The 27,087-nt window shown below is 43.4% G+C and overlaps 1 protein-coding gene across 4 annotated transcripts in view; it reads left to right on the top strand.

The window, feature by feature from the left end:
* The window catches only part of PBX1 (PBX homeobox 1), a 256,902-nt gene that overhangs the window by 177,488 nt on the left and 52,327 nt on the right, over positions 1 to 27,087 (top strand). For all 4 annotated transcript variants that reach the window (XM_019530844.1, XM_019530841.1, XM_019530842.1 and 1 more), the window contains one exon: positions 23,355 to 23,599. In XM_019530844.1, the coding sequence (XP_019386389.1) occupies positions 23,355 to 23,599 (245 nt within the window). The remainder of the gene's footprint in view (positions 1 to 23,354; positions 23,600 to 27,087) is intronic.

Genomic DNA, 27,087 nt, shown 5'->3' with positions numbered 1-27,087 from the left:
TCCCCAGCCTGTAGGTATGCTGCTGGTTCTTCCTCCCCAGGTGCAGAACCTTGGACTTGTCAGTTTTGAATCCCATCCTGTTCTCATCTGCCCACCCCTGTAATCTGTCAAGATCTAGTTGCAGCCTGTCCCTCTCCTCCAGCTTATCCATTGTTGAACAAGGGTTTTGCTTCTAAGATTTTTGTGGCATCTTGGGTGAGCTATTTCCCTGCTTAATATCTCTGTTTTCCCATATATAAAGGACTGCTAATGATGTGTACCCACCTTTTGTGAAGTGTCTTGAAATTTCGTTTAATGCTAAATGTTTCTGGCATTGTTCTGGCCACTTTGTGGCTCAGGAGTGCACCATTCCACCAGGGGCTGAATCAGAGCCCACTAAAGTCAGCAAAAGGCATTTTATTGGCTTTGGATCAGGCTATGGATTTATCTGTTGCTGACAGGACCTCTGGTGTTTGGTTTTGAAGAGTGGAGACCACTGGTACTGCAACCCATAGGTGGGACAGGGTAGCCACAGCCATGAACTTTACAGCAGGGCTTTGCATTTATCTGAGACAACCTCTTTTCCGTTTACTTCTTCTAAACATTACTTTAAACATTGTTGCTGTTGCTTGCTGTTCGTTATTGCTTAAATATATCACTGAGCAGTGTCATGGCTTAGGGCTAATGAAACTCCTGTACTGACTTTGTGAGAAGTGACATCGCAAGCTGGAGGCAATCCCGGAAGAGCTGGGGTTTAGATCGGCCCTGGTGCTGTGGATTGATCTGTACTCGCCAGAGCACAGGACATTAAAGAGCATATGAAGTAAGGGTCACTGCCTAATGATGTCTGCCAGAGAACAGGGGAAGGTGACTTCCTGGTGCCAGCTCTCAGATGGGAACTCGTATCCCCAAGCTACCTTCTCGCTCTCTAATGGTTGCAATCCACATAACTTCCCAGGAGCAAAGTATGAGCCAGACAGCAGAGCCAAGTGGGATTTCAAATGAGGCCAGGATTCCAAGGTACTTTTCTTTCTTTCCCAATGCATTTTCTTGCTTGTGATTTCAGAATATCCATGCTTGGATCATTCAGAAACTGCTCATCTTTCTCTGTTTACCTCTTCTTTTTCCATCGAATCCCTGGGCTATTATTGTAAGGTTCCTCAGAAGCACTGGTTCCTATCTGGGGGCAAAGGAATTTCACCTGGGTAATGCCAGGCATTGCTTTCACTGGCACCCAACAGGTGCAGGGAGGATGGTGATAGCTGCTGCTGCCGCTGCCTCTAACAGCTAGGGAAAATGTAGTGGACTATGAAGTCTTGGCAGGGTAACCTTTAAGTCACCAGGCTGGATTTTTAACTGGTGTGAATCACTGGATCTCAGTGGAGTGATGTTGATTTACCCTGTCTTTGCATTTGGCCTATATTGAAAGATCAGTATGGGTTTCACTAGGTGATCCCCCCAAAAGTTGAACCGGAAGCTTTATCTACCTGTGTGGATTTCTACAGGGAAGCATGATTCTATACATTACCCATTCTAAGGATGGGAGGCAGTAGTAGGCACCACGAGATACTATCCTGTGTTACCTTAGGACAGCGCCAGTGCCCTGACCTCCAGTGAAAAAACTTCTCCGTGACTATATAGAGCTGGACGCTCTCACCCATGTTGCATTGTGCAATGTATCGCAAACCATGCTGCAGAAATCCATGAGGTTGTGTTATGGAGGAAGGTACTATCGCTGAGGAAGACGGTAGTGCATGTAGCATTGGTGAGCACCTTTGATCTGCCACACGTGCTCGGACATAAGAGAGGGAAGAGATTGCTTGGGTCATTCATTGCATCTAGTCCAGGTTATCTCACTTGCCATGTTATTTCCAGCATTCTGGACCAGGAGATCATGAACACCCCTCAAATTCTCAGGGACCTCGTTTCATACTCTTCTCATCAGCCTTTTAATTGACACTATCTGTCCTTCCCTCCCCCCCCCTCCCCTCCCCACCCGCTCACCAACCACAGACCACCCCCTAAAAATTTGTTACAAACTAAGATATTAAGTACTGGCATACCTCGGAGATATTGCAGGTTCGGTTCCAGACCACTGCAATAAAGCAAATATCACAATAAAGCGAGTCACACGAATGTTTTGGTTTCCCAGTGCATATAAAAGTTATGTTTACACTACACTGTAGTCTATTAAGTGTGCAATAATAGCATTATGTCTAAAAAAAAACAATGTACATACCTTAACTGTGAAGTGAAGCTGTTGGAAAAATGGCGCCGATGGAAAAATGGCGCTGATAGACTTGCTCGACGCAGGGTTGCCAGAAACCTTCAATTTGTAAAAAACGCAATATCTGTGAAGCGCAATAAAGCAAAGCGCAATAAAACGAGGTATGCCTATACTGAAAGCTAAGAGCTTCAAATGCTACATCCAGCCAAGGAAGATGGGCTTATTTATTAGCCCAAGAGAACGGGCACCACCAGAGATCCTCCACTGCAGACCCACAGTTAGTGACTTTAGACACACGCAGTCGTATACACACACATGCGTATCCACACACACCATCTCTGCCTCTCCTTATAAAAGTTCAAATACTGACTCAAGTTTATTGTTTCTATCTCGTTTATTTTAAGTATAGTTTTACACTTTATTATATGCTGTGACATCTTAAATGGAGCCTGTCACTCCATCTTGACTACTGCAAAGGGCTAGAGCCACTTACTGCATCAGGCGTTTCAGCAGTCCTGATTAACGATATCAAAATGAATGGATCCCGTGCAGGCTCACGCACAAAATCAAATACTGATTTGCATATTCAAATTGGGCATGACATTAGAAAGATATAGAGGATAGATGTATTCCATATATATATTCCACTATACATATGCATACATACATGCATAGAGCCTAAAAACCAATGCAGGCATATACACATATTGTGTGTGTGTGTGTTTATGCCTTTCAATAGACAAACATATATATGCTTTATTTGCATTTGTGTGTACATATCTGCACCATAAACATATTTATATACATGTTTATAATTTATTTCAGAAGAGATATAGCACTTTTTCTTCCTTCTTTGAGTTTCCTTCCCAGGATGGTAAATCAGTTTGGATTGCTAAATGGTGTATTTTTTTTTTCTTGTAAGTGGTCTTGGGTATGTTGCAAAATTACGCATGCAGACACTTTTTCCTGAAAGTAACATTTTGTAAGGCTAATTCATGCCCTGGAAAAAAAAACAAACTTTCTTTTCTTTCAGTTCAATCCACGCTTACAAGTCAGGTTTTTGTAACCCTGTCATTAAAATGCGAGGTAGCCTACAGTAATTTGAATATTTCATTCTGCCGGCTGCTAATGCACTCTGCGTTACAGATGGTACTTGCTCCATCCTTCTGGACTGGGTTCAATTATAAATGAAAGTAGGGAGCTGAGATTTGTCTTTTTGTCTCTGCTTAGTTGGAATAACACAATAAAGCTTGATAAGTAGGAATTCCTCAAGCTGCTTCCTCGTTTGCCTTGTGCATTTCCCAAATAGCTGTGTTAGGATGAACTTACCTTTCTAACAGAGGCTGTAAGGTTTGTGTGTGTGTGTGTGTGTGTGCGCGCGTGTGTGCATGCATGCTTTCCTTAAGATAAACTAGATTCTCATCTTAAATGCACTGAATTTTGTTCCTTGTTACACACACACGCGTGCATGCACATACACCATTATCGTTTAGCAGCCATGCAAACTAGTAACAACAATAGAGAGAAATTGGTAGTTTAAAATACATCATGGATGGCGGGGCAACATATATCAGTAGTTCTTGCAAGGAATTTGGGAGATTAAAGATCAAGATTTACTTTGTGACCCTGAGATGCATTCACTGTGTTAATTTGGACAACTTCCTTCATTTTTCTGTGCTTTAGTTCTAGAGCCTGTAAAATGAGGATGCTGATAATCATCTACTTTCATTAAAACATTTTGAGATCTTCAGATGCAAGGAGCAATAGAGTTGTGAAAGATGCCTGTTCCTGGCAAAATTTAACAGCTCTCATATATTTCAGAAGGAGTTATTTATAATAATACCCCCTGAGAATCAAAGAAAACATTTATTTCTGCTTTGTGACTAACAAAGGCGGAATGGGTTAGAGAATCAATAATACGGGAGACCCTAGTTATAAACCCCAGGAATACAGAGCCTATATTACATGCAGATGCCCCTTGTGAATTCCTCTCCTCTCTGAGGAGAAAGCACAATATTGCCAATGGAGAGGGCAGGGCTTTCAATTTTATTTTACATTTACAAGGACCAGATGGTCTGCTGGGGATGATCTTTGATCTGGGACGCAGCAGGAGTTTGTAGAAAATTTTGCTCCCTTTTAGTCTCCTGGCTGTTTATGGCATGGGCCTCTCCAACATAAGGTTGGAATTTAAAAAAGACAAGAAGGTTGGTTTAATACCATGGGCTTTGTAGCAATGCATTGATCTCTTGCTTTCCTGGTGTCAGCCTTAGCAGTTAGAAAAGAAACTGGAGGGAAAACTGGCTTTGTGGTTTAAACAACTGGACTGGCAGTTGCGGGTATTAAAGTCCTGTCCTGACTGCACGTGTGACCTCTCTTTTTCATCTATTGAGACTAAGCAGGCACTGTCTCTAGTTACATGTATATTCAGGGCTGATCATAAAGAAGCTCTGATTTCACTTGTGGCCTCTGGCCACTTCTGTGATAGACACAGTAATATACAAACCTTCTAGGACACAGCACTGAAAACGTGTTCAAAGTGAAGGTGTTGCACCAAACATAATTATATACTCATGGACACTTGAAAAATGTAATTAATGTATCATTTTTCATTATTTTCCACAGCCTTTCTAGTGTCTAACACCCTTCAGAAGTGTGAAGATGTGTATTTCCCGCCCCCCCAGCAGCTCTGTCCTTTTCCATTTGGCCAGTGCCAGTTTTGGGTTTGTTTTTCCCCCCCACATGTTTTAAATGGAGTGGAAGTGAATACAGCTGATTCTGTTTCACAACCACTTGGACTCTCAGACATCTCTTCATCCTGCTCAAACAGATCCTTTACAGAAGGGGCCTCTCTATTAAAAGGAACAAAATGTTCCGACCAATTTTCAAGCTGGGATTAAACATGAAAACATGGCCTGAGGACTGCCACTTCCGGAGCATTTGTCCACGTCCTACTAAACCGCATCAGCTCACTGAATGCAAAGCAGCAGTGTTCTGTTTGCGACGTTGGCATGAAGCAGTTTCATGATACAGCAGGATGTCACACAAAGACTTTTCTGTTTAACACTACCTGTGTTTTAAAGACCTCTTAGTGGTGGCAGGGGGAATGCTTGGATTGGATGGTGACCCCAGCTATAGCATTTTGGCCACAAACCAAAAGGTTGGGGGGAAGTGTATTTACCTCTTTCTTCCTTTTCAACTGGAAATAGGTGAAATTTGCTCTGTTTGGGACCATGTTGCGTTTTACAGGCAGTATGCAAGGGTGGGTAGAAGTTAGGAGAACAATATGCGAGCACAGAAGACTAGGGACACCAGGGTTTTTTAACCTGGCAAGTTAGAGCTTTTGGAGGCATCTGGATTATATTCATCATGAGAGCTATGATGAAGGGAGGGAAGTGTCTGACTGTGATTGACTTATATGCATGGTATCCCTGTATATTTTATGTCAAGCATGTATGAGAATGACTGCACCTGTGTGACTCTCCATGTGTTCATGTGAAACCCAGCTACTTTGCCCTTGCCAGTAAGCCTTTCCAATATGCAGTGCATGATGGATTGATTTTGGCTGTTAGAGCTTATCACACAAATAGAAGTTTGATGTGTGATTGTGTGGCTCTGTGCATCTACAGTGCCTATCTGATTGTGTCCCCATGGCTATACGGGCCTGAAAACTGAGTCAGTCCTGCCCCTCCTTCTTGCTGACCAATAGCATCTGGCCTCATCCAGGAGGTGTTTCCTTTTCAAGCAGGCCTTCCTGTGTCTAGTAGCTTATTTTTTTATTTTAAATTCCAAACTTACAAAAACCGCAATCAGAACAAATGATCTCAGCCAGAAGCCTGATCTGCAGCACAGAAATCATCTCTCTTCCATGCCCTTTTTCTATGGACAGACATCACTTTCAGCTGCTTCAGAAGGGGAGGTGAAGCTGCTCTCTGGGAGCTTGCTTTATCTGTTATCACGTACAGGTTTCCCTTGCTGTATGCTGTACATGCGTTCCTGGAAAATGGTGCATAACTTGAATTCACGTAAAGGGGACCCACTTTACAATGTAACAAATAGGGATACTTGCCGAGACCTCGACTGTACTGACCCTCGGATCTATTTCTACCACTTTTACAAGACAATTTTGGTACTCAACAACAGCAGGCTGTACACACAAGCACAGGTGAATGTTACCATAATGGGGATGGCAGCTACAGAAACATGTGTTGCACACGAGCAAGGTGCACAGATCCATGCAGGAGACTGTTTTGGTGCACGTCACTCCCACAATGCACTGCACAAAGTAGCTGACTGTGGGCTTCCACCACACAGATTGCAGAAGAGTGAATTTACCTTGCATATAATGAATTTTTGGTGTAAAAAGGGTCATTGCAAAAAAGCAAATTCGCACATACAGAACCTGTATAAAGCAAGGGTAACCTGTAATTTACCCCAGTACAAGTGAGCTAAATTGCTAAACGGTTAACCCTGAATGAAACGGTTAAAGTTGCAACAATTTTTCTACTTTTCAATCACTGTGGGGACCTAACAGGTACATTGTAGTGGCCAACACTAGTGTCATCTGTTGCTATGTACAATTGGTACATGGTCTCTTACCCTGGAGGTGGTTTTGCTCAGTGCACTTTTGACATGCAGTGAGTTTGCTGCAGCACTGCCCATGGCATGGATGTTCTGGGTGCATGTATAATATGAAAGGGGAAGGATTAGGTCCTACCTGTATATTTTCTAGGTGCTGTTGAAGTAGGCATGATGCCCAGAGACTGCCAATCAGTAAATATTCTTTCTTACTGGAAGTCTTGAGATGAGACTGAAAACCAAGATCTTTACCCCTACATGACCATCAAAGACCATAGAAATGTAGTAAGCAGTGTTAGTTTAAAGTCAAGTAGAAGGCAGGGTAGTTCTGCACCTTATAGACTCACTAACCGAAGTGTATGTGTGTGCGTGCAACATATACATCTCAAGGGCCATGGTCATTAAAGATTCTGAAGGGAAGGCTTTAGCTGAAATGTTTTGGCCAAATCCCACTTCAAGTGAATTATATTCTTCTTCTCTAAATCCTCCACTCTCTTTCAGTTAGGTACAATCTAGTCTACAGTTCCTGTCACAAGTGGGTAGATAATATTGATAGAAGGAAGGTCTTGTGTGGGATGGTGGAGATCTAGGTTCAATTCCTGCTGCTTTCTCAAGTTTCCTATGTCACTGTGGCAAATTACTTTATCTGTTTTATCTCCCAGTTCCCAGTCTGTAACTTGGGAATAATACAGATTTGCTTCACAGAAGGTGTTGTGAGGCTAATGTTCATGGATGAAGCTAACATCCAAGAATTCTAATCAATTAATAGTAGTGATTTAGTCTGTTACTGTGACAATAGATTGTTGGAGGTATAAAGTAGCCATTGCATTACATCTCAGAAATGGCTGCCTTTCACATGTGGAAGAAACAGGGACATGTTCTTACACAAGTACAGCACTTGCGTTGGGGCCATTCTGGATGATGATAATGATGATGATGGTGGTGGTGATGTGTTACGCATATTCAATCTGTGGTCGTCATCCTGAGTTCTTTTCAACAGAAGAATAGCTCTCTTTCTTTAATAAAAAAATGAGTGAAAATCTAATGGCTTTTTCTAAGGGTTGCCTTGAGTCTGAAAAAGTTGAGAACCACTGATCTAGCCCATGAATTAGAACTATTTTTTACATTATGGGAGTTGTTCAACTCCCTACATTGACTGATAATTACCATTGATTGTTATGCAAAGTTTTTATTTCGGAACAGCACGGCTAGCCAATCCTGAACATTCAGAAATCCTGAATCAGGCCTCCCCAGTCATGCAATTTAGCTTTCAAAAAACATATTTTTTATGCAGCTGCTAGGTTTGGAAACTAACTTTAAAACAATGAAATTGGAGATTTTTGCACGAACACTCGACTCCAAGAACAGGATGAGATGGTGAGTGTTGCAACATCAGGCCAGAAGACTTGGGCTTGATGACAGGGTGCTGCAGCTCTCAGGTTCTGGTCATTTGTGAACCTCTTTGAATTGTTCCAGAAACCGGGAGATGTGAGTGGCCTGCTAATGCCCAGCAAGTGCCAGTATCCCAGCCCTCCATGGAAACATGTTGCATGGCTAAAGGGTGGGTGTGAGGCGAGTTCAAAAATCCCCCTTTTCCAAAGCTAAGTTGAGAAGGGACTCGAAATGTGGCAGGTTTGAAGCAGCTTTTGATCTTGGGCTCCTGTCAGTCTCTTTACCTAAGTCTTTCCCATCCTATGCTTTGTGCGTAAAGCAGCAGGCCTCAGGCCATCAGTGTCCATGGGGGGTGACCTGTCAACAGGAGAGCAGGCTATAGAAAGGGCCACTTCCTTTTTGGGAAATCTTTTCTTTATTTGTTTCTGATTTCATGGTGTGGCCTGGCCTGGTGAGGTTGAAATGGGACCCTTGTCCTCTGAGAGGCTTCAGAGGCCCCGGATTCTCATCAACAGATGCATGTTGTTCAAAAGCTCATTTCTTTTCAGTGGAAAGAATTCACATGCAAAGTACTGAGCAGGAGACCCAGAGGGGTCATGATCGCATCCAGGCAAGGCGCTTAGAGGACCTTTCTTTTATGGCTGGCCTTGGAGGCTTGGAAATGATGTGGCTCTGCAGCTTTCCCTCAACTGATTTTGTTTAGTTGATTGTTACTTCTTCAGGTTTAGGGCATAAGCCTTTAATTCTGGACCTTTAACTCTGGTTCCCCGGGTGTTTACGTGAATCCTTAACTCTAAGCTTGAGTACTCTCACTGAAGTGTGTATGTGTGTATGTATGGAAGAGTAAAAGCAATGCCATGTAGTGTTGTCATTCTTGGGTGATGATGTCTTTCCTGCTCAATGAGGATTTGATTCCTCCTATGCTCAGGAAATAGAGGGGCATTTCTCTCAGCCCATATTCCAGCAGCTGCAGGTGACATTCAGAGCCAATGGACAGAGCCTTTGCCTGTTGGGCAGGATTTCTCCAGTAGCATTGTCAGTTTGTAATAATTCATTATAATGATGATGCTTGCACTGACACAGTCTGTTTACTCCGGGTACTTTACAACAGGGGTTCCCAACCCCGGGGCCGTGTCCTGGTACTGCTGGTCTGCAGGAGGGTTGGCTGCCGGACCACAAGTGACTGCGGACCAACGGATTACAGACTGGAAGTAGCCGGCATACTGCGGACCGGAAGCCACCCCTTTTTTATACTGAATATAAAAGGGGTTGGCTGCCTGCCCGCAGTATGCCGGTCCTCGGGCAAAAAAGTTTGGGAACCTCTGCTCAGCATAAAAAGGTTGGGAACCCTTGCTTTGCAAAGGTAGATAGTTAGAAGAGGGGAAACCGAGGCATGGAGCAATTAAAGGTGCATCTACAGTGCTGCTTTCACTGCCCAGGACCACTCAGCCTAACCCTGGGTGTGCCAAATCTTGGAAATCAGGCAAGGTAGCTGTCTCAAGCACCTTAAATGTGTACCTATAAACACACCTGAGACAGGATTTGATTCTATTCTCTTTATGAGGTACCTAAATGGAGTTAGATGCCCAACTGTGATCACCATGCCCAAGTCACTAAAACGTAAACATGTCTACTTTTGTGATGTTCTTGTCATCTTAAATCACAAAACAAAGTGAGGAGGAAGATGACCCGTTCACCTTTCGCTCAACCCCAGCAGTTGATCAAGCAAGGTGGAACGCAATCACACTTAGGCATCTAAGTCTATTTAGGTCTAATGGAGGTGGAACAGGATTGGGCCGCAGAGTGCCGAGGGCATGCTAGCACTGTTCTACGGTGACGTTGGGGAGTTGGCTCGTGTGGAGCAGGAGCGAGTGTTTGTGGTGTGTTTCGCTTGTGATTGTAGCATAAAGGTGGCATAGGCAAATGCCCTGAGTTCGTAGGAGAACTTCGTGGAGATCCCGGGGGCGTTGCTTCCATTCCCCCCTAATCTAGTCATTACATCGCGCTTCTTTTTAAAATCAGATTCACCTTCATGTATCACGTCACAGTTTAGAACGGAAAGACTCGTATCAAGTGAAAAGGAGGCAGATTTGTCCAAAAAATGCTGGGATTTTTTTTTCATGGAAAATACCTACTACTCATCATCTAGCTCTACTTACTACGTTTGTTGGGGATGGGAGGACATGGAAGGTCTTTTATTTTTATTTTTTTTGTCATCTTGCTTTAAGCCTGAGGTGAAATTCTAGCCACAAACATTGTTCTCAAAGGCTTATTCAAGTGCCAGGAATAAAGCCAGCCAATAGTAGCATAGCTGGCTATATATATATCCTGTGGGCAAGCTCTGGTCTACTGGCCATCTATGGAGAGCTGGATGGTTAGATGCTGCTGCCTTTCCTTTCTCCCCAGTGGCTAGATTGCTTTAAAAGAATCTGGAAATCCGTTCACTTCCTAATGTTATTTTTTCCCCATGTAAACAAATGATGGAGGTGCCAGAGGGTTACTTCATTGTCGCAGAGAGAATGGTGGCCGGAGATGTAAGAGGAAGCGTGACCACAAGACATGCTCTCTATTGTGGTGTGGTCCACCCCAAGCGAGAATTTGAGGAGCCCTGTGTTAGCCTATGTAGATAAGGGATTGATTTCACTTCATTGCTGTAACTCAAGCTTGTTAATCCTCCCCTGGTTAGAAAAAAAGAACTGCTTCATTAGATAAGCTGATTACAGCCTAGTGTGTGCTCCCGTGCCTAGTAAGACTCCTATGTGGAATGACTCCAGTCGGATTCAGTGCATTGCTACTTTAGGTAAACTCACTTGGAGGTCAGGAGGGTCAAGCAGTCTGGGGGCTTTAGGCAGGATGTCTGTGGGAGGGCAGGAGGCAGAAAGGGAAGGGCTACAGGCACCTAAATTACAGGGCCCTTCCTCTTCATAAGAGTGCGGTTAAATATTTATTTTAGTTCTTCCAAGGAAGGAACTTGATAAGATAATAAGAACCTGACAGTTCTGACCTCCCAATTCCCAGGAGTTTTGCCACGGGGTTAAAGGTTAGCAGCAAAGTATTATTGTAGTGTAATTAAGTTTCCAGGGTTTTATTTGTTTAATAATACTGAGTGGTGAGGGACGAGAGCTGCATGGTCCTTGTTCCTAGCGCTAGCTTCCATCTAGTATTGTGGACCGGTGCCATCCACAGCAGGACGACCCTGAAGCCATTTCGGTTGGAAGAGTCAGAGACCCAAATACCAACGTGATTCTTTAAAAAACAAAAAATGTGTGGCGGAACGGACACCTGATTAATGCCTAACAGTTTCGTTTCAACGCCGCGAACAAATACAAGCCACCTTTTCTGTCTCCAGTTCACTTGCATTATGGCTTGTGTTTGACTTGCATTCTGTTTAGCTCACCACGTAATAAAGAAAGCAATGCGTTTGTGTGATAGAATTTGTAACAGAGCTTGGAAGCGGGAGATGAAAGCCATAATATCGTGCATTTCTCATATGCCGGTAAATGCCTGACCCGCACTCTGTTGCAAATCCATCCCTCCTCACTCTACTGTTAGCATTCAGCTATAGCAAGAGCTTCTAATAACTGCCATCTTTTTAAAATTACTTGCGGAAAAATGTTTCTGGATTTCTCCCCAAAATTAAACCCAGATACAGCACATATTTAAAAGTAAAGGAGTTGTCTCACTGAAGTCAGTGAAACACTGAAGTGCTTTGATGAGTAGCAATAGCCCACAGAAACAGCGCCATAGGATATAGTAAGTGCCCAAGTTTAATTTTCAAATAGATATAGGCACTTTAGCACCTACACACCTTAGATGAGAAAAGAAATACCTATAGATTGCATCCTTGCACTTTCCAGAACTTGACGATAGAACTAAGAGTTTTAAACCTTGTAGACCTAAAGTGCTTTGAAACATGGAACCTGATTCCTGTTGGAAATGGAGGCTCATTGGCACTTCTTCTGTTCCTGGCAGAATCAGGTTTCCTGGAGAATCTGGTTTTAATCAGACTTTAAAATTACCACATCATTACTGTTATTACCACATTATTATGGAATTGGCTGTTTTAGGCCAATTTTACAGTTTTCTCCAATGTGTTAGTTGTAATTTTCTTCACCTTCAGAGCTTTGCACTGTCAGAATTTCATCACTAAGGCAACTGGCTCGGGATTTGGAAGGGATAAAAAATAGTACAAAAAAGTACCTTAAAAGAAAGTATTTTCCGTAATTTGCATGGCACTGCTAGGATAGATATGTGAGGGGGACAGGGTGTCGAGAGGATTCTTTTTCAAACTGTGCAAAATATTTTTAGGAAGCAGCAGATTTTCCTAGAAAATGTACTTTTAGGGAGAATTAGAGTGTTTATGAATTTGGGATGAGTTCAGCCATTAGTACTAGCTGAGAAAAAAGTGAGGGGGAGAGGGAAAGTTTGGGCAAAAGCTTTCATTTTGCCATTTTTTAAACAAATGATTTTGATATTTTTCTTTTCAGAATTGTTCTAAAAGGGGAAAAAATAGGTATATGACCTGAAAATGGGGGGAAAATAAAGTGGTTCAAGCTGAACACAATATTTTCGTTGATATGGGTGGGCGGATTTTTGCTATGTGAAAAATCCCCATTTTTTTCGGGTCAGCCACCTATCCAGAAAATCTATTATTCAGTTCTAATTCTATAAAATTTTTAAATAACTAGGGATGAATTATGATTTCACAGCTAAGATTTAAGTGTTGCACTCATCCCAGGCCGTTAGTGCCAGCTTCTGTGCCAAACCCCGTTTCTACTTTATTTTATGCTGTTTTATTGTTATGCAGGTGGAAAGCCCTGTGAAATCACTGAAATAACTCCAGTTGACTTCAGTGCAGCATGGATGAGGCCCACCCCATATCCCTCACCACTGTGCATGTGGATGCATACATAAAATCAGAGTGCATGTGTGTACCTGCGTGCCCACACACTGTACATACGTTTCATGTGTTAGCTTCTCAGCTGACTGCAATTTGGTTTCACTGGGGCTATGCCAGCGCGTATCAGCTGGCAGTCTGGCCCTATATCTTAAATGGTAGCAGAAGCAAAAGTTAGTGAAGTCCCATTCTCAAAAAGCAAGCTGTTGATGCACCATCAAATTTAACTAGCTTGGTCTCAGGCTTGCAAAGTGCTAAGCCTTCTCCACTCCTGTCTGTAACAGCATCTCACAGGATCTGACACTTCACAATTAAAGAAATGCTTTCCCCTATGCTCTGTTTAGTAACCCTGCAATGGACACTAGGGTTTGGAAGTAAAATGTCATTTCTGTCTGCTGACCCAAAAGCAACAGAACCACTGCCCTAGCTGAAATGTGTGTGTGTGTGTGTGTGTGTGTATGCGCGCACACAGTTACAACAAGTAATAGTTTACTTTAGACAGCGGAATTGATTGTGGAAATTGCCCGTTATTTTCACATTGTTCCTCATTTTCTCAAAAATTACACTTTTGCCAGATTAATTTTGCCATGCTTCATCCCACCTAAGCCTATTCTGGGAAGTTTCAGCAAAATCTGTTCATCCATTTTCAACTTTTGTAAAGATGGTAGGGGGAAAAATCATTAAAAGAATTTTACTTCAATAGGAATGTTTTGTTCTCATGGCAGCTCCCTCTGTCTGAAGTGTGTATAGTGTGTGTATTGAAAAATTTAAGGCTGAGATTTTCAAAGGAGCTTAAGAGAGTTAGTCATCCAAATCCCTTTGACTTGCAACCCCTTAGATTGCTTTTGAAAACCTCGGCCGAAGTTTACATTGGAAGTGTATATTTGTGTTTAACACTGATTTCCCTGTGAATCGTGGCTAATGTATTCCTTTAAACCCTGTGAATATGAATAAACCAAGGTTTGAAACCATTTGAGTTTACAAAAAGTGTGTAAACCATTTAGCCCTTGCTGTTATGAATGCTAATGTCAGTTTGACGTTTACGCAAATGTACTTGGCAAGAAAGCTGAGGTTATATTACTGTGTCAGTCACATGGGCCCTTGAACTGGTGGTTTGGAAGCATTTCACACTTCCAGGATCTGAGTGTTTTATCAGAATGTAGTTCTCCAGTTTACACAAAGCTCCTTTCAGCGTGTGGATATTTTCGATCCCACCGAACACAGTTCTCTAGAGCAGCTTGATATTAACGTTGAGAAACTGGGGCATTTGTTGCAGCACATATACAGAGGGCCGTGATCTCGAGGGTTATATTAGGAGCACCTTTTTAACACTGAAGGTGGTAAAATGCTGGGATAAGATAGATCTAGAGAGGTTGTGAAAGTGGAAGTTTTTAAGAGCAGGTTAGACAAATGTTTGGAGGAGATGGTTAAGACAAGGTTGTTCCTATCTTGAATATGGAGTTGAACTAGATGACCTTTGAGGTCTCTTCCAGCCTTACATCTCTGTAATTGTAGGGTCAGTGTGGGGTACGTAGTTGGATTTGGGCAACTGAGGCAGAGCAAGGTTGAGATGCATCTCCCTTTCTTCTCTTTGTGTGCAGGTTTGTCTGTAGATTTGATTGTGCATGGGAATGTGAGGGCTGGCAATGTGAACTCTTCTTGTGGCTCAGGGGAGCCGAGCAGCAAAGGAACTTGCTCCAGCACATGGAGATATTGCTGGGTTTTAGGGGCACATGCTTACCTGATCAGTCTCTCCTGTACCATGCTCTGCAAAAACCAGTGTAGGGCCTAAGAACATGTTTTTTTCCTCCTGTAAAAAGTCATCCTACCTACAGGGACCTTTTGACTGAAGTATCTTACTTGCCACATTTCTTATCCTCTCTACTGCCTGTTGCCTCACCCCTCAGTAGCTCACCTTTGTAGTCAGGTCCCAAGAAAAGGCAAATAAATTCCTACTGGCACATGAAAATCCCTACATGAAGCTGGAGAGGCCTGAGATATTGACAGCACGGTGTTCACAGTTGAAGGAATGAAGGAAAAGAAACCATCGTGAGATTTATTTTTTTATTTCTCAGAATGTGTGGCACAGTTCCTTTGACTTCAACAGACCTGAGTCCACCTTGCACTTGGACTGAACTTGGCCCTGCTTCCACTTGGGTACTTGAACATTTTCTTTTACAACCTTTCTGCCCTTCCCAGTTTCCATAGACTTATTCAGGAAGCCAGATCACAGCACCATGTCCATAACAGAACAACCCATCCCTTCCTCCACATCTCTGGGTTTTCCCAGCACATTTTAGGCACAGTGAAGGCAGGGAAGAAAGACCTTCTGAAAATCACAACCTAATCACTCCCATCTGCTCCAGTGCTGCTTCCCATTGCTGACTGCCAGGATGCTTGTCTCCGATGCTAAGTAGCACATTATTTTCGATAAGTTGCAATCATTTACTTGAAATCTCCTTCTCCTTTAAAATGTCCCTCTGGAAAGGCAATTCGACAAGTTGAGAAGGAAGGGAGGAAAAACCCCAACAAAACAGCCAGTTCAGCTCAGGCTGGAACTTGAATTCTGCGTTTGTGTTCAGGAAAAAGCATAATCTTGTTGCATTTCACCATGGGTGTCTCCAAGTTTTAAGATTTTGGGATTATCTAGTGTCCAGTACTCTCAGAAATTAGAGATGAGAACGATCTACCAGGTCATTCTCACGCTTTTCAAGCCTCTGACTGTTTCCTGACCGTTGTTTCTCCGGTGGTTCCATCCTGTCTCTTCAGAGACTCTGCAGAGCATTAATGCTGCATTTTTTCCTGATACTCAGGCTCACTTTTTTTTCCAGTGGCCCAGATACTTCCAGTTGTTTTAACTTACCCTTATAATTTATACCCCAAAGAATTCCTGTGAGTTTCTTTGGTTTTCTTGGACTAAGCTCTGCTGGCTCTCTGTTTCTGGGATGCGATTGCTATACAAGCACTGCCTGAGCAGTAGGGATGGTGATGATGAGCTGTGGATTTTGATTGTGGTAGGGAGTGAATAGGAGGGTGAAAAATGTTGGGAAGGGTAGGGAGGGACGCCTAGGGATTCCCTTATAAGTTTCACTACCACTCCTTGAACTTTTTTTTTATATACAAAGAAACCAGACCCCTCCTTTGCTTTTAATAAGGACCCTTGTGGAGTGTTTTGCCCATTGCCTTTGAGTTAGAGGAGCCCTCTAAAACAAACATGCCTGCAGTTTGGAGAGACACTGCTCTCAGTGTGTCTTGAAGCATCTGGAACCCCATCCTGAGACTGCCTGTCTGTTCAGGGACTTGGTACCATAGCTGTGCCCCTGTCTCACATCTGTGAGTACTGCGATCCATGTTTTATTTTAGACTTGGATGCATTGAATCACTCTGTGGGGGAGCAGCAGCATGTCAGCACTGGCACCGTTACATCTTTATGGCATTGCTGCCTGTAGATGTAGTGTTGGAGGGTGAGACTCAAAGTATGGAATCTGGACAGTTTCCCTCTGCAGATAACAATGGTGGTGCTCCTTTGTTTTGGGAAGAAATGGAAAACCATATCCTAGGTTGCGTGCCTTTGAAATGCGCAAGCAGACAACCCAGGCCTGACCCAGTGAACTAGAATGTGCCAGTGGTAGTGCGCAGGCAGGCTTCCAGAGTGGGAGTTTGCTGGCGAGTGCATTAGCATCCTGCCTGCCAGCTGGCCTGGCAAACTGCTGTGTGTCAAGTCAGGAAATAAGCAAAGAAGACCTCATGTCCTCTGGTCCCAAGGCAGGTCAAAAGGTGAAGGTGGGTATAGAAGTGTGCAGCTGCATTTGTCTGGTCACCCCCAGGCAGTCTTGGGGCCACGTGACTAACAACAGTTGCACATCTCTGACAAAGACCCTCAAGTTGCTCTACAGACCTGAATAAACTAATCCTCCCAGCCTCCCTGCTGCCACTGGCTCTTTTTAAAAGCTGTGGAAATGGAGGCAGAGGGTTAAAGTGACTTTTCTCCCAATGACATGGTTCCCAGGCTGCTAACATTGAGCTTGCAGTCCCTATGAGGTTACATTTCTACCCAGAGTGGTGCAAATCCCAAGCATCGGTGCCTTCCCCTAGAGAAGTCCTCCTAGGAGGTCAGCGGCTTTTGCCACGAGCACAGGGAAATGTGTGTACTGCAGCATGGTGGTGGTGGCATTGTAGCTGTAGAGAAGGAGGTTCAGGGCAGCCACTGATTTTCAAGGTACCAACAAAACTTGAGCTTAAAAAAAGACAAAGAGAGGAGCAGCGGTGAAAAAGGGGGGATAGACTGAGGTTGTAGAGGAGAGCTGGCTGGAGGAGCCATCTTCAGGCTTTGCGAAGCGCAGGAAAGTTCTTGATAGCTTGATCTGATGGGAAAGGGAACACCATCTTGTTTGGCATGGGATAGGCCAAAGGTCCACCTGAAAAGCTGCCCCAATTACTTTGGGGAGTGCTGGGATACTGGAGTGCCATGACAAGCCGCCACAACAGAAGCATCCTTGCTTGTAACCCAGTGACTTCCAGGGCAGGGATCTAACAGAGGGTCTCCCCACACTAACAAGAATTTTTACTTCGTTCACTTGAGGATTGCTGAAGATGCCCTTAATCGTAGCATCAGTTGGCATGCGAAGATGAAGCATTTGTACACTGGGATTTGTCATGGCCAGAGGTGGAACCATGTATGAAACAGGAGGCTATGAGCCTGGCCTAACGGCTGTTGGCTAATTATCCTGACACCTGGGTGCTTCTGGGAACCTTGGCTTTGTTGTCTAAATATATCTAGAAAGATGTAGGTCTATAGTAAGAAGAGGAAATGGGCCTGATTTCTCAGCCCCGGACAGTAGTGCAACCTGAGTAGCACTGAGAAATGTCACCTCCATGATGGCACTGTCCCTGGAAGATCAGAAGCATTTTACAGCAGCATAAATTGGGATGAGGTGTGTGGTTTTTGTTTTGTTTAATTTTTTCCCTTTTTTTGGTGGACAAGAGCAGGTTCTTTGTGAAGAAAGAGCGCTCTCTAGTGGCAACCAGAAGAGCCGGCAGCTTTTTCCAGGCTGTCAGCAGAGTAGCCAAGGACAAAATATTTCTTCCCCCCCGCACCCCGTCCCTTCATCAGCATTCATTTCCCCCCTGTAATCAGAATAAAAGAGGGAGTGTTGTGGGCTATCAGGTCTCCGGAGAGGGGTAGGGGGAAGAATGCATCTGAGGACAGAGGAGAAATGAGACTAGAAAATGTCAATTGCATGTGTTTTCCTAAGAACGCTGCCACCTTTTTAGCTGCAGGTACAGAGAAACAGAGAGACTGCGAATAGGAAAATACTGTTTTGTTTAATTTATTTTTATATGAATTTGTATCCCTTTCTTGCATGGAATTTGACAGCCTGGGGAAATGAAGGCCTTTCTCTTGATTAGTCACAGAGCTGCTGTAGCACAGGCAACATCTGCCCCTCCACTCATTTCCCCCCCCGACCTCTTGCCCCATTTTGAAAAGGGATCAGAGCTTCTATGGTCTCATCATCCACAGCCTCTTTGAAGAGGAGGATACCTGCTCAGTTCCAGTTGTGAGAGACTGGCCTTTAAAAAAAACCCAACAAAAAAACGTGGTCCTGCTTCTGATGGAAAAATAACCCCACTAGCATTAAAAGCATCTCAGGTGAGAGCCCTTTGTCTTAAACAAATGAACTATCCAGAAGTTCACTGAAGAGTCTTTTATGTAAATTGCTGCATTAGTGCAGATGTCATGGGCCGGATCCTCAGTGGATGCAAATCAGCGTTACTCTGTTACGTTTACACAAATTCACAGCAGCTGGGGAACGGACACTGAGTATAAAAAGCAAACAAATGAACAACACCCCGCACCTTAGAAAATGAACTTGCATCTTTCCTACCCCATTCCCTCACATATTTCCAAATTCCTTCTTGATGACTCCTCTGCCCTCCCGCCAGCTGTGAAAATCCCAATGCTTCAGTGCCCCGGCAGGGTTTCTTCTTCCCAAGGACACTGAACAGGAACAAGTCCCTTGTCCCTTTAAACCCATTTCAAGCTGAGCAGGAGGGAGGTAGCAGGGTGAATCAGTGCAGCGGGGGCCTGATCATATGTGATGGTTGCTGTATTAGGTAACAGCTCTGCCGTTTGAAATTGGATCGTAGAAGAGGAGTGTTAACATCTCTGGTGTCCTGGCGGAAGGTTCATTTGAGTCTTGTATGGTGCTGGGAAGATAAAAAAGGAGCTTTTAAATAATCATTTTGTCTTCTACTCGCCAGAGTGCAGACTTCAAGCGATAAATAGGCGGCATCACTTCTGCTTAGACACATTGGCCTTTTCATTTACTTATTTAATAGTGTTATTCTAACCGGCTGGCCAAAGAGACATCGTCTCTGCAGATCCCAGCGCCGTCTCAGCCAACTGAATTTTGAACTCTACTCACTAAATGTATAGAATGACAATGTAATAATAGCAACTGTAAGCACACATATAGGTACCTGCATGTATATAACACCAGCGTATGCAATATATATATGAGTGCGTGTGTATAATTTGTGTTGTACAGTAATAACACTCAGCAGTTACATGATGCTTTCCCTCTTGAAAAGGCTTTACAAACACAGACTAATTAATCACCCATGCCTACCTGTCTAGGCAATAATTCTTTAGATTTTGAATCTAAAAATATTTCCCTTTTAAATCCTGACTATGATTGTGCCTGTCTTGACAAACCCATTTGCCTTTGCTTTTACCTTTGTTTTTTCAGTTTGTAATTGGAGGCTTTTTTGAAAAGAATGGGACATTATTCTCTCCTGTTCACGTCTCCTCCATCGCTATCCCATATCCGGCTCCTTTCTTTTAAGCGTTTACATTTGTCTTGTTTCTTGCTTAGCATCCGGGGCAGCCAGTCCCCAATCAACATGCATTTATTGACGATACTCCACATTTTTGCTGAATCTCCTTACTTGGCCCCTCTCTGCTTCAGGACTGCACTGTTTGGGTTATCTTAGAAAATCTTCTTTCCTTCCTGCTGCTTTTGTAAAGCCTCATATCTAATTTACAGCATGATGTACATAGGGACGGGTGTTCATATTAAAATTCTGGATCTTGACTCTCTTGAATCATTTTCAAAGCTTTGCAGTCAGGATGTGGATCCAAATGTGGCATCATAAACCAGCCTCTTGTATTTGAATTATTGTGAATGTTTTAATCGTGTATTAATTATTATTACTGTATTTTACTAACAAATTTGCTATCAAATTTTGATATTCCAATCATTTTAACTGAGACAGTTTCAAATGTAAAAGTGTACATAATGCCCCTCCACCCAAAATTGCTCATTCAGAAAATCATTATTTTAAAGCATTTAGGGTTTTACACTCCTGCAATAAATGTCCTTTCTCAACTGAGTTTTTACTCAAAATTGCTCTAAATTAAAAGTAATTGTGTCTTTGAGAAATTTATTTTGGATTCTGGAAACATACATTTCATGTTGTTTTTACTGCGTTAGTACTATTTTTTATTGAGGGCCAATTTATGATTATTTTTTTAAACTGACAGTAAAATCATTTGCTGCTGGTTGGCAGTGCAGATTACAGGTTTGGGGATAATGGGTCAAATTCATCTTGGATGTAAGCAAGCACAGCTCTGCTTAAATCAATGGATCGTAACCCAGCTATGCCATATACCATATTTACATATTAATATATAAAATGCATATACATACTGTATTGTGTGTGAGTGTGTGTATGGAATCTCTATTGCAATTCAGTGTAGGAGCTTTTCCTATCAGTCTGTAAATCTCTGAATGCATGCAGACCCTGTCTATATGCAACATTTTCTCTCTTGTGCCTCTCCAAGCAATGTTTACAAAATTAAATACAATGGGTTTTAAAAGTAGGCGATTCAGCATCTGCAATTGCCAGGCTGCCCATTTTTTTTCCGAAGTGTAACCACTTCAGCTTGATTTTTTTTTTCAGGCAGGCACCTTGAAACATATTTACCATTTTGCATCCATATTTGCAATGCAAGCCTGGAGTGGTGGTGTGTTTTGATTTAATTTGAACAGGAAAACACTCAGAGAGAGAGAATGACTTTTACTTGATGCACTAATTGAAACTGAGCGCGCTAAAAAAGATGATCTTTGGCAAGCACTTTTGTGAAGATATATTTATTGCTGTTTTCCTTGCTTCATTTTGTTCAGCTAAGTTGTGAATGAATGACCAAATAAGGTGCTTCTAAATAATATATATATAATATATATACATTTCCCATTTTCCTACTGTCATCCAGTAGAGGATCTCCAAGCACTTTGTGTACATTAGTGCTAACCTTTTCAAGCCCTCACCATCTCTCTGTAAAGACAGGAGCACTGTAGCATAAGTAGTTTTAAGATTCCTATCTGAAAAGGAGCTCAATCCACACATACAAAGCTTATGGGGTCTCAGGGCTTGATCCTGCACTGTTTAAGTCTGTGGGAGTTTTATGTTTTAAGCTTGGGATTGGACTATATGTGACCCCTGTAAGAACACAAGAGAGTGTGTGGGAGAGTTAAGGACTGAGCCCAAGTCTCCTGGCTTTCAGCCTTCTGACTTAATTGCAGAAAGGTCCCTTTTTTAGCAAATTGTAGTAAAGTAAAAGATGGCTGAACTCAATATCAGCAAGGAAAAGCAAGAGAGCCTGGGATCTGTTCTGATTTCTCCCCCAATAATGTGTTTTCCCACAATGTCTGTGACTCCCCCGCATGTAGTCAAGGCAGGCTTTTATTTATTGGGATTTATATGGATGCTGTTAATACCTCGAGTATGCATTCTGCAGATCTGAAAGCAGAATCTTGTTTTGTGTTTAATTTTATTTTTTCTAATGAGAACAAAGAGCAGAGCAACTATACAATGGTATTCTGGGGTTAGATGGGATCACAGCGCAAAAGTCATATAGAAATCAGCTTTATGGGAAAAGCACATGGACTGCAATATTTCTGTAGAGCATTTTAGTCAACCGATAGAATTTGTGGGAGAGGGTTGGGGAGGGTGCCCCCCCAGATCTCTCTCAAATTTCTCTTGGTTTTAGCCCCGTAATATATATGTCTCCTTAGAGGAAGAAAAACAAAATGTAACTTAAGAATTAATATTCATGGATGGATTGTATGATTCCACAATGAATAATCTAAAGTCTGTTCAGCTCTTGGAAGATGCTACGTTCTGTTATTCATTGATTATTTTTATTTCCAATGTTTGTTTGCCTTTTAAACAAAGAAAATAAATATCCAAGCTGATCTTATTCTTCCTTTTGTAAGTGAGGAGCATGTGTAAACAGTCTGCAGCCCAGGCTGTTCATGTGGAGAATGCGATGCCCCGAATAGCTAAATTTCCCCTTGCATCAGCCTCATATCTACCTTCCCTGTCACAACCTCATGTGGGTGACCTGCAAAGGCTGCGGAAGCAACCAGAACTGGCAAGAGCCCACAGGGCTGACCAGACACACGCGGGACTGGTTATTTATTTATTAAATCTGCCCTGGCTGCAGCTTTAACTCTCGTCTTGCCAAGCCTTCCATGAGTTTCCTCTCCACTGAAACAGGCACCACAGGGGCTGGCAAAAAAAAATATAAAAACCCAGCAGTAGAACAATTGCTTGCAGCTCCTTTCCCCTTTGCTGCCATAGTCTAAGCTCTGGATGCCCTAAACTGGGCATTACTCTGTTGAAGGAGATTTATGGACTGGCTGCAGTCAGCAGGATACTTTAGGGGCTGCTTTCTCCAGCTGGCTGGTGCTCAAAGAGCATATGAGGTGGAGTTCATGGTCTGACGCTGACAACAAATGCAGTCATTCTCTGCTGTGCCCCTCAGACTCAGCTGAGATGGCCAATACGTGGCCAACTAGGAACAGCAGTGTCTAATTCAGGCCCCACCAGCTTGAGGCTATCATGGGCTGGTGACTCTCAGTTACCACTGGTTTGATCTGGATTTGACCTGGTGACCTCAAGGTGGCATGAGATTTTTGCAAGCAAGGGGTCAGCTCCTAAGTTGGTGTAAATGCATGTAGCTCCATTGGAGTTGGTGGAAATTGCCAACTGGTGTGAATTTGGTTAGTCCCACTGGCTAATCCAGTGGCCTGGATCCTCATCTGGTTAAAATGAACATATTTCCATTGGATCTGAGGGGCCAGATGTTCAGCTGGTATTAATTGTTCTTAGTTCCATTGGAAGTCTTGGACCTTGCTGTTGACAGAGTTGTTGCCATTGCTTGTGTTAATCTACGGGGTATTACTAACCATTCTCTTTTGTCTTTGTCCCTTCTCACAGTCCTGAGTATTCGGGGAGCCCAGGAAGAGGAGCCCACGGACCCCCAGCTGATGCGGTTGGACAACATGCTGTTGGCAGAGGGGGTAGCAGGACCTGAGAAAGGAGGGGGCTCAGCAGCAGCAGCCGCTGCTGCAGCAGCATCCGGAGGGGCTGGTTCAGACAACTCCGTGGAGCATTCTGACTACAGAGCTAAGCTTTCACAGATCCGACAGATCTACCACACGGAGCTGGAGAAATACGAGCAGGTAACAGGCTCATTCGTGCTGGATAAGCAGGGGTTCTTCACCCAGCCAAAGCAGAGGCAGATTTTTAAATAAATCTCTGATAAAGGAATAATAAAGCCATCAGTGCCATAATCTTCCAGTACAGTGCAGGAAAGATAATGTAAGAACAAATGAAGCTCATAGAAGAATTGGTAGATTGCCTACAAACAATTCTGTACCTCAGTCCGAGGTGGGCTAGAGTGCTAGTGATATCTATAGCAGGGGTGCTCAACCTCTGGGCCGCAATCCAAATATGGCCTGTGGAGCCTTGGAATCTGGTCCGTATGGCTCTCCATGGATGAGGAGGCATGGTGGCAGGGAACAGTGGCAGTTAATATTGCTAGCACTCCCCGCTGCCAAAATCCAAAGCTCTAAGTGATGGGTCAGAGCCAGGCCTCACTCCTGCATCTGCATGGCCAGATCAGGGCTAGGCCATGCTCCCTGTCCCTGCACAGCTAGTACAAGGTTGACCCACACCCCACCCCTCCCCTCCTACCCCCTACAGGGCTGAGCCATGCCCCTTTCCTCCTACCCACCCAGGCTTGGGCCAGACTATGCCCCCTCTCCCTGTGCAGCTGGCCTGGGGCTGGGCCATGCTCCATGCCCAGCAGGGTTTAGCCACACCCCCTTTCTCCAGCCAGGTTTGGGTTGGGCTACACCTCCTTCCTCCTGAAAGGTTGGGCCATGTTCCCTCCTCCTGCAATGGAGTGGGGCTGTGTCATACCTCCCTCCCCAAGGTGGGGCTGAGCCAAGCCTCCTTCCCCTGTGTGGCTGGATTGGGCTGGGCTGTCCCTCCCTCCACTCAGCTGGATGGGACTCTGCCATGCCTGCCCCCAGCACTGGCCCTGGTCAGTGCCACCAGTTGGATCTGGTCCATGGAGAGACCAGGCACTGACCATCTGACCTGCTGGACAGAGAAGTTGAGCGTCACTGATCTATAGCTAACGTTTCATGGATTTTTCCTCTATCCAGTGCCCTTATTTAGAATTTCTTGAAACGTTCACCATTTAGGATAAAGTTGGAAATGTAAAGCTAGTCTTTTTTGGGGGGGATGTTTTTGCACAAAAAGATTGGCTTTCATTCCAATGTAGCCTTTATTTTATTTTTTTCCCTTGGCAAAAAAAATCATTGACACCTGCTGAATGAATCTGTTCTTTCTTTGTTGCAGCATTCAGTCTATGCTTTATATCAGAATGTTATCAGCATTTGAATCAAAATCATTATGGAAATAGTTCTGGTGCTGAAAAAGCCATTTTTAGTAAGGAAAGAAGACTTCCAGTAAAGAGAAAATTTTGATAGCAATTTTGATTTAAAAAAAAAAGTGATAACCAATTCAGGCAAAAAAATAAAATCACTAAAAGCACTTAAAAAGGGGCTAAAACAGTCTATCATATTGTCTGACATAAAATATGCACCATTGTCCTCAAAATCAGCCCCCCAAAATTGCGGTGCATATGTTAAGCAGGGAAGTTGATTTTCTGACCAGTATAGAAGCACTGTGCTTTGATTTATGCTCCAAAATGCAGCAGCTATTGTATTACTATTCAGGCAGCTGAGGGAATCAATTGAATGGTTCATATTTAATTCCAGAGGTGTTAATAGTTAATAATTGTCTCTCCTTTTTAATGGCCTTGATGTTCTGCTACTCAAGCTAGCCCTTTTTATGGCAGCTTCACTGTCTGGTTGCTGCTCCCCATCTCTCTCCTCCTCTTTCACAGCCCTGGAGACTCTTTAGCCCTTTCCAGAAGCATAGATCCAATCTTGGAAACCAGTAGCTAGAGTTTCAGCTTTAGTCGAACAGGAAAAGGAAAGTGAAGATTAGGCTCTATCCCTTCTCTGTGCACCCATAACTCTGAACAAATCGTTTTTTCTTCATTCTACATTTCAAAAACAATGTGTATGTTGTATCGGGGTGCATTGTTAAAGCTTTTCTTGGCCGATACCAATAGCCAATTATTAACCAGCCATATTGGCTGATACCAATCCAATAACCAATTTGGTTACATGTGACGCTGCTGGAGCGTACCAAACAAAGGTTTATTTATGTCAGTACTTTAAAATGTACTGACATAAATAAACCCTTTTTTTCTGTTGCGCTCCAGCAGGCTCTGGCATCACATGTATCAGCATCCTATTGCTTAAAAATGGTAGTGGGTGTGCTTGAACAAAAGCTCATTGACTGCTATCACCATTTTTAAGTGCAGGGACACTTTTAAGTGGGGCAGAGCTGTGCTGGCTGCACTCTTGCTTGCCTGACAGCAGTGGGGGTGGTGAGTTGTGCTTCCAGTTGCTGGGTGGGCAGGGGGTGCATAGCTGGTCTGGGGATCCAAGGGCAAATGCAGCAGGGTGGACAGCCCCAAGCCCAGAGCAAGCAGCCTGCATCCGCCCTCACCCTGCTTGGCTCTGCCCCACTTCAAAATGGTGGCGGCAGTGCTTGAACCAAAGCTTATTAGCTGTCCACCTGCAAGGGGAAACCCAGTGTTTTCCGAGGGAACCCAGGCATCCAGGGACAAGGGGAAACTCAGGCATCCAGGGGCCCCAGCCAGAAGGCATAATTAATTATATTTATCAGAGAATATTATTGGCTACAATGGGCAAAAAAAGCCAATAGGCGATGATGTAAATTTCCCTTTTATCAATGCCAATCCGATATGCAACCGGTATATCAGTGCACCTCTAATACTGTATTCTGGGATGTGTTGTATGTGAGGAAATACATCATTTCAAATGCTTTATTATTTTTTTTCACCAAGTCATTTTACTGTACTTCTTCTGACTAGATTTTGTGACAGATTATATCTCTGCCCAAAGGCATTTTTTGGTTCAAAAGCCAAAAATTGAGGAGAAACTATTTGCCCTTTTTTGAAGGTAAAGGGATAGGGAGAATAGGGAAGGCCCAGGTTCAATTCCCTCTTCTGTCACTGACTTTCTGTGTGATCTTGGGCAAGGCACAATGGTGGTGGCATTGTTGCTAGTATCCTCAGTGTTAGACAGCTGTAGAATATCCAGCAAAACTGTACAGTGCTATAGACGCAAAGTTAAACTAAGTGGAACAGCTAAATTTAAATAAACCTGGGTATATAATGAACCTGTTTTGCCTCTTTCACTACCAAGTAAGGTGCTTGGAGGTGGCTAAAGAGAATTTCTGTAGTTGCTTTACTGTGGAGTAGATAAAGCCACTGACTGAAGTAAAAGGGCATTGAATTTATGTACAGTGGATCAGTAGGGTGCACATTTGAATGAGGCAGGGCTCCACAGCAAATGGTATGGTATATGTTGAGCAGAAGGTGAGACTAGGAAATGGTGATCTCTTCTGACCTGAAGATCAGCAGACTTATCATGTAATATTCTCACTAAATAGGGCAGCATTATCTAGGAACCCTTGCCTCATTCACTGTGAATATCAAGAGCTATAGGCTGTACAGGAGGGATAGGACAGGGAGGAAAGGTGGGGGCATGGTGCTCTACAT

This window comes from Crocodylus porosus, unplaced genomic scaffold, assembly GCF_001723895.1.
Source record: "Crocodylus porosus isolate Cpor-Errol unplaced genomic scaffold, CroPor_comp1, whole genome shotgun sequence".
Classification (NCBI taxonomy): domain Eukaryota; kingdom Metazoa; phylum Chordata; order Crocodylia; family Crocodylidae; genus Crocodylus; species Crocodylus porosus.
This window is presented reverse-complemented; position numbering and strand designations above follow the sequence as displayed.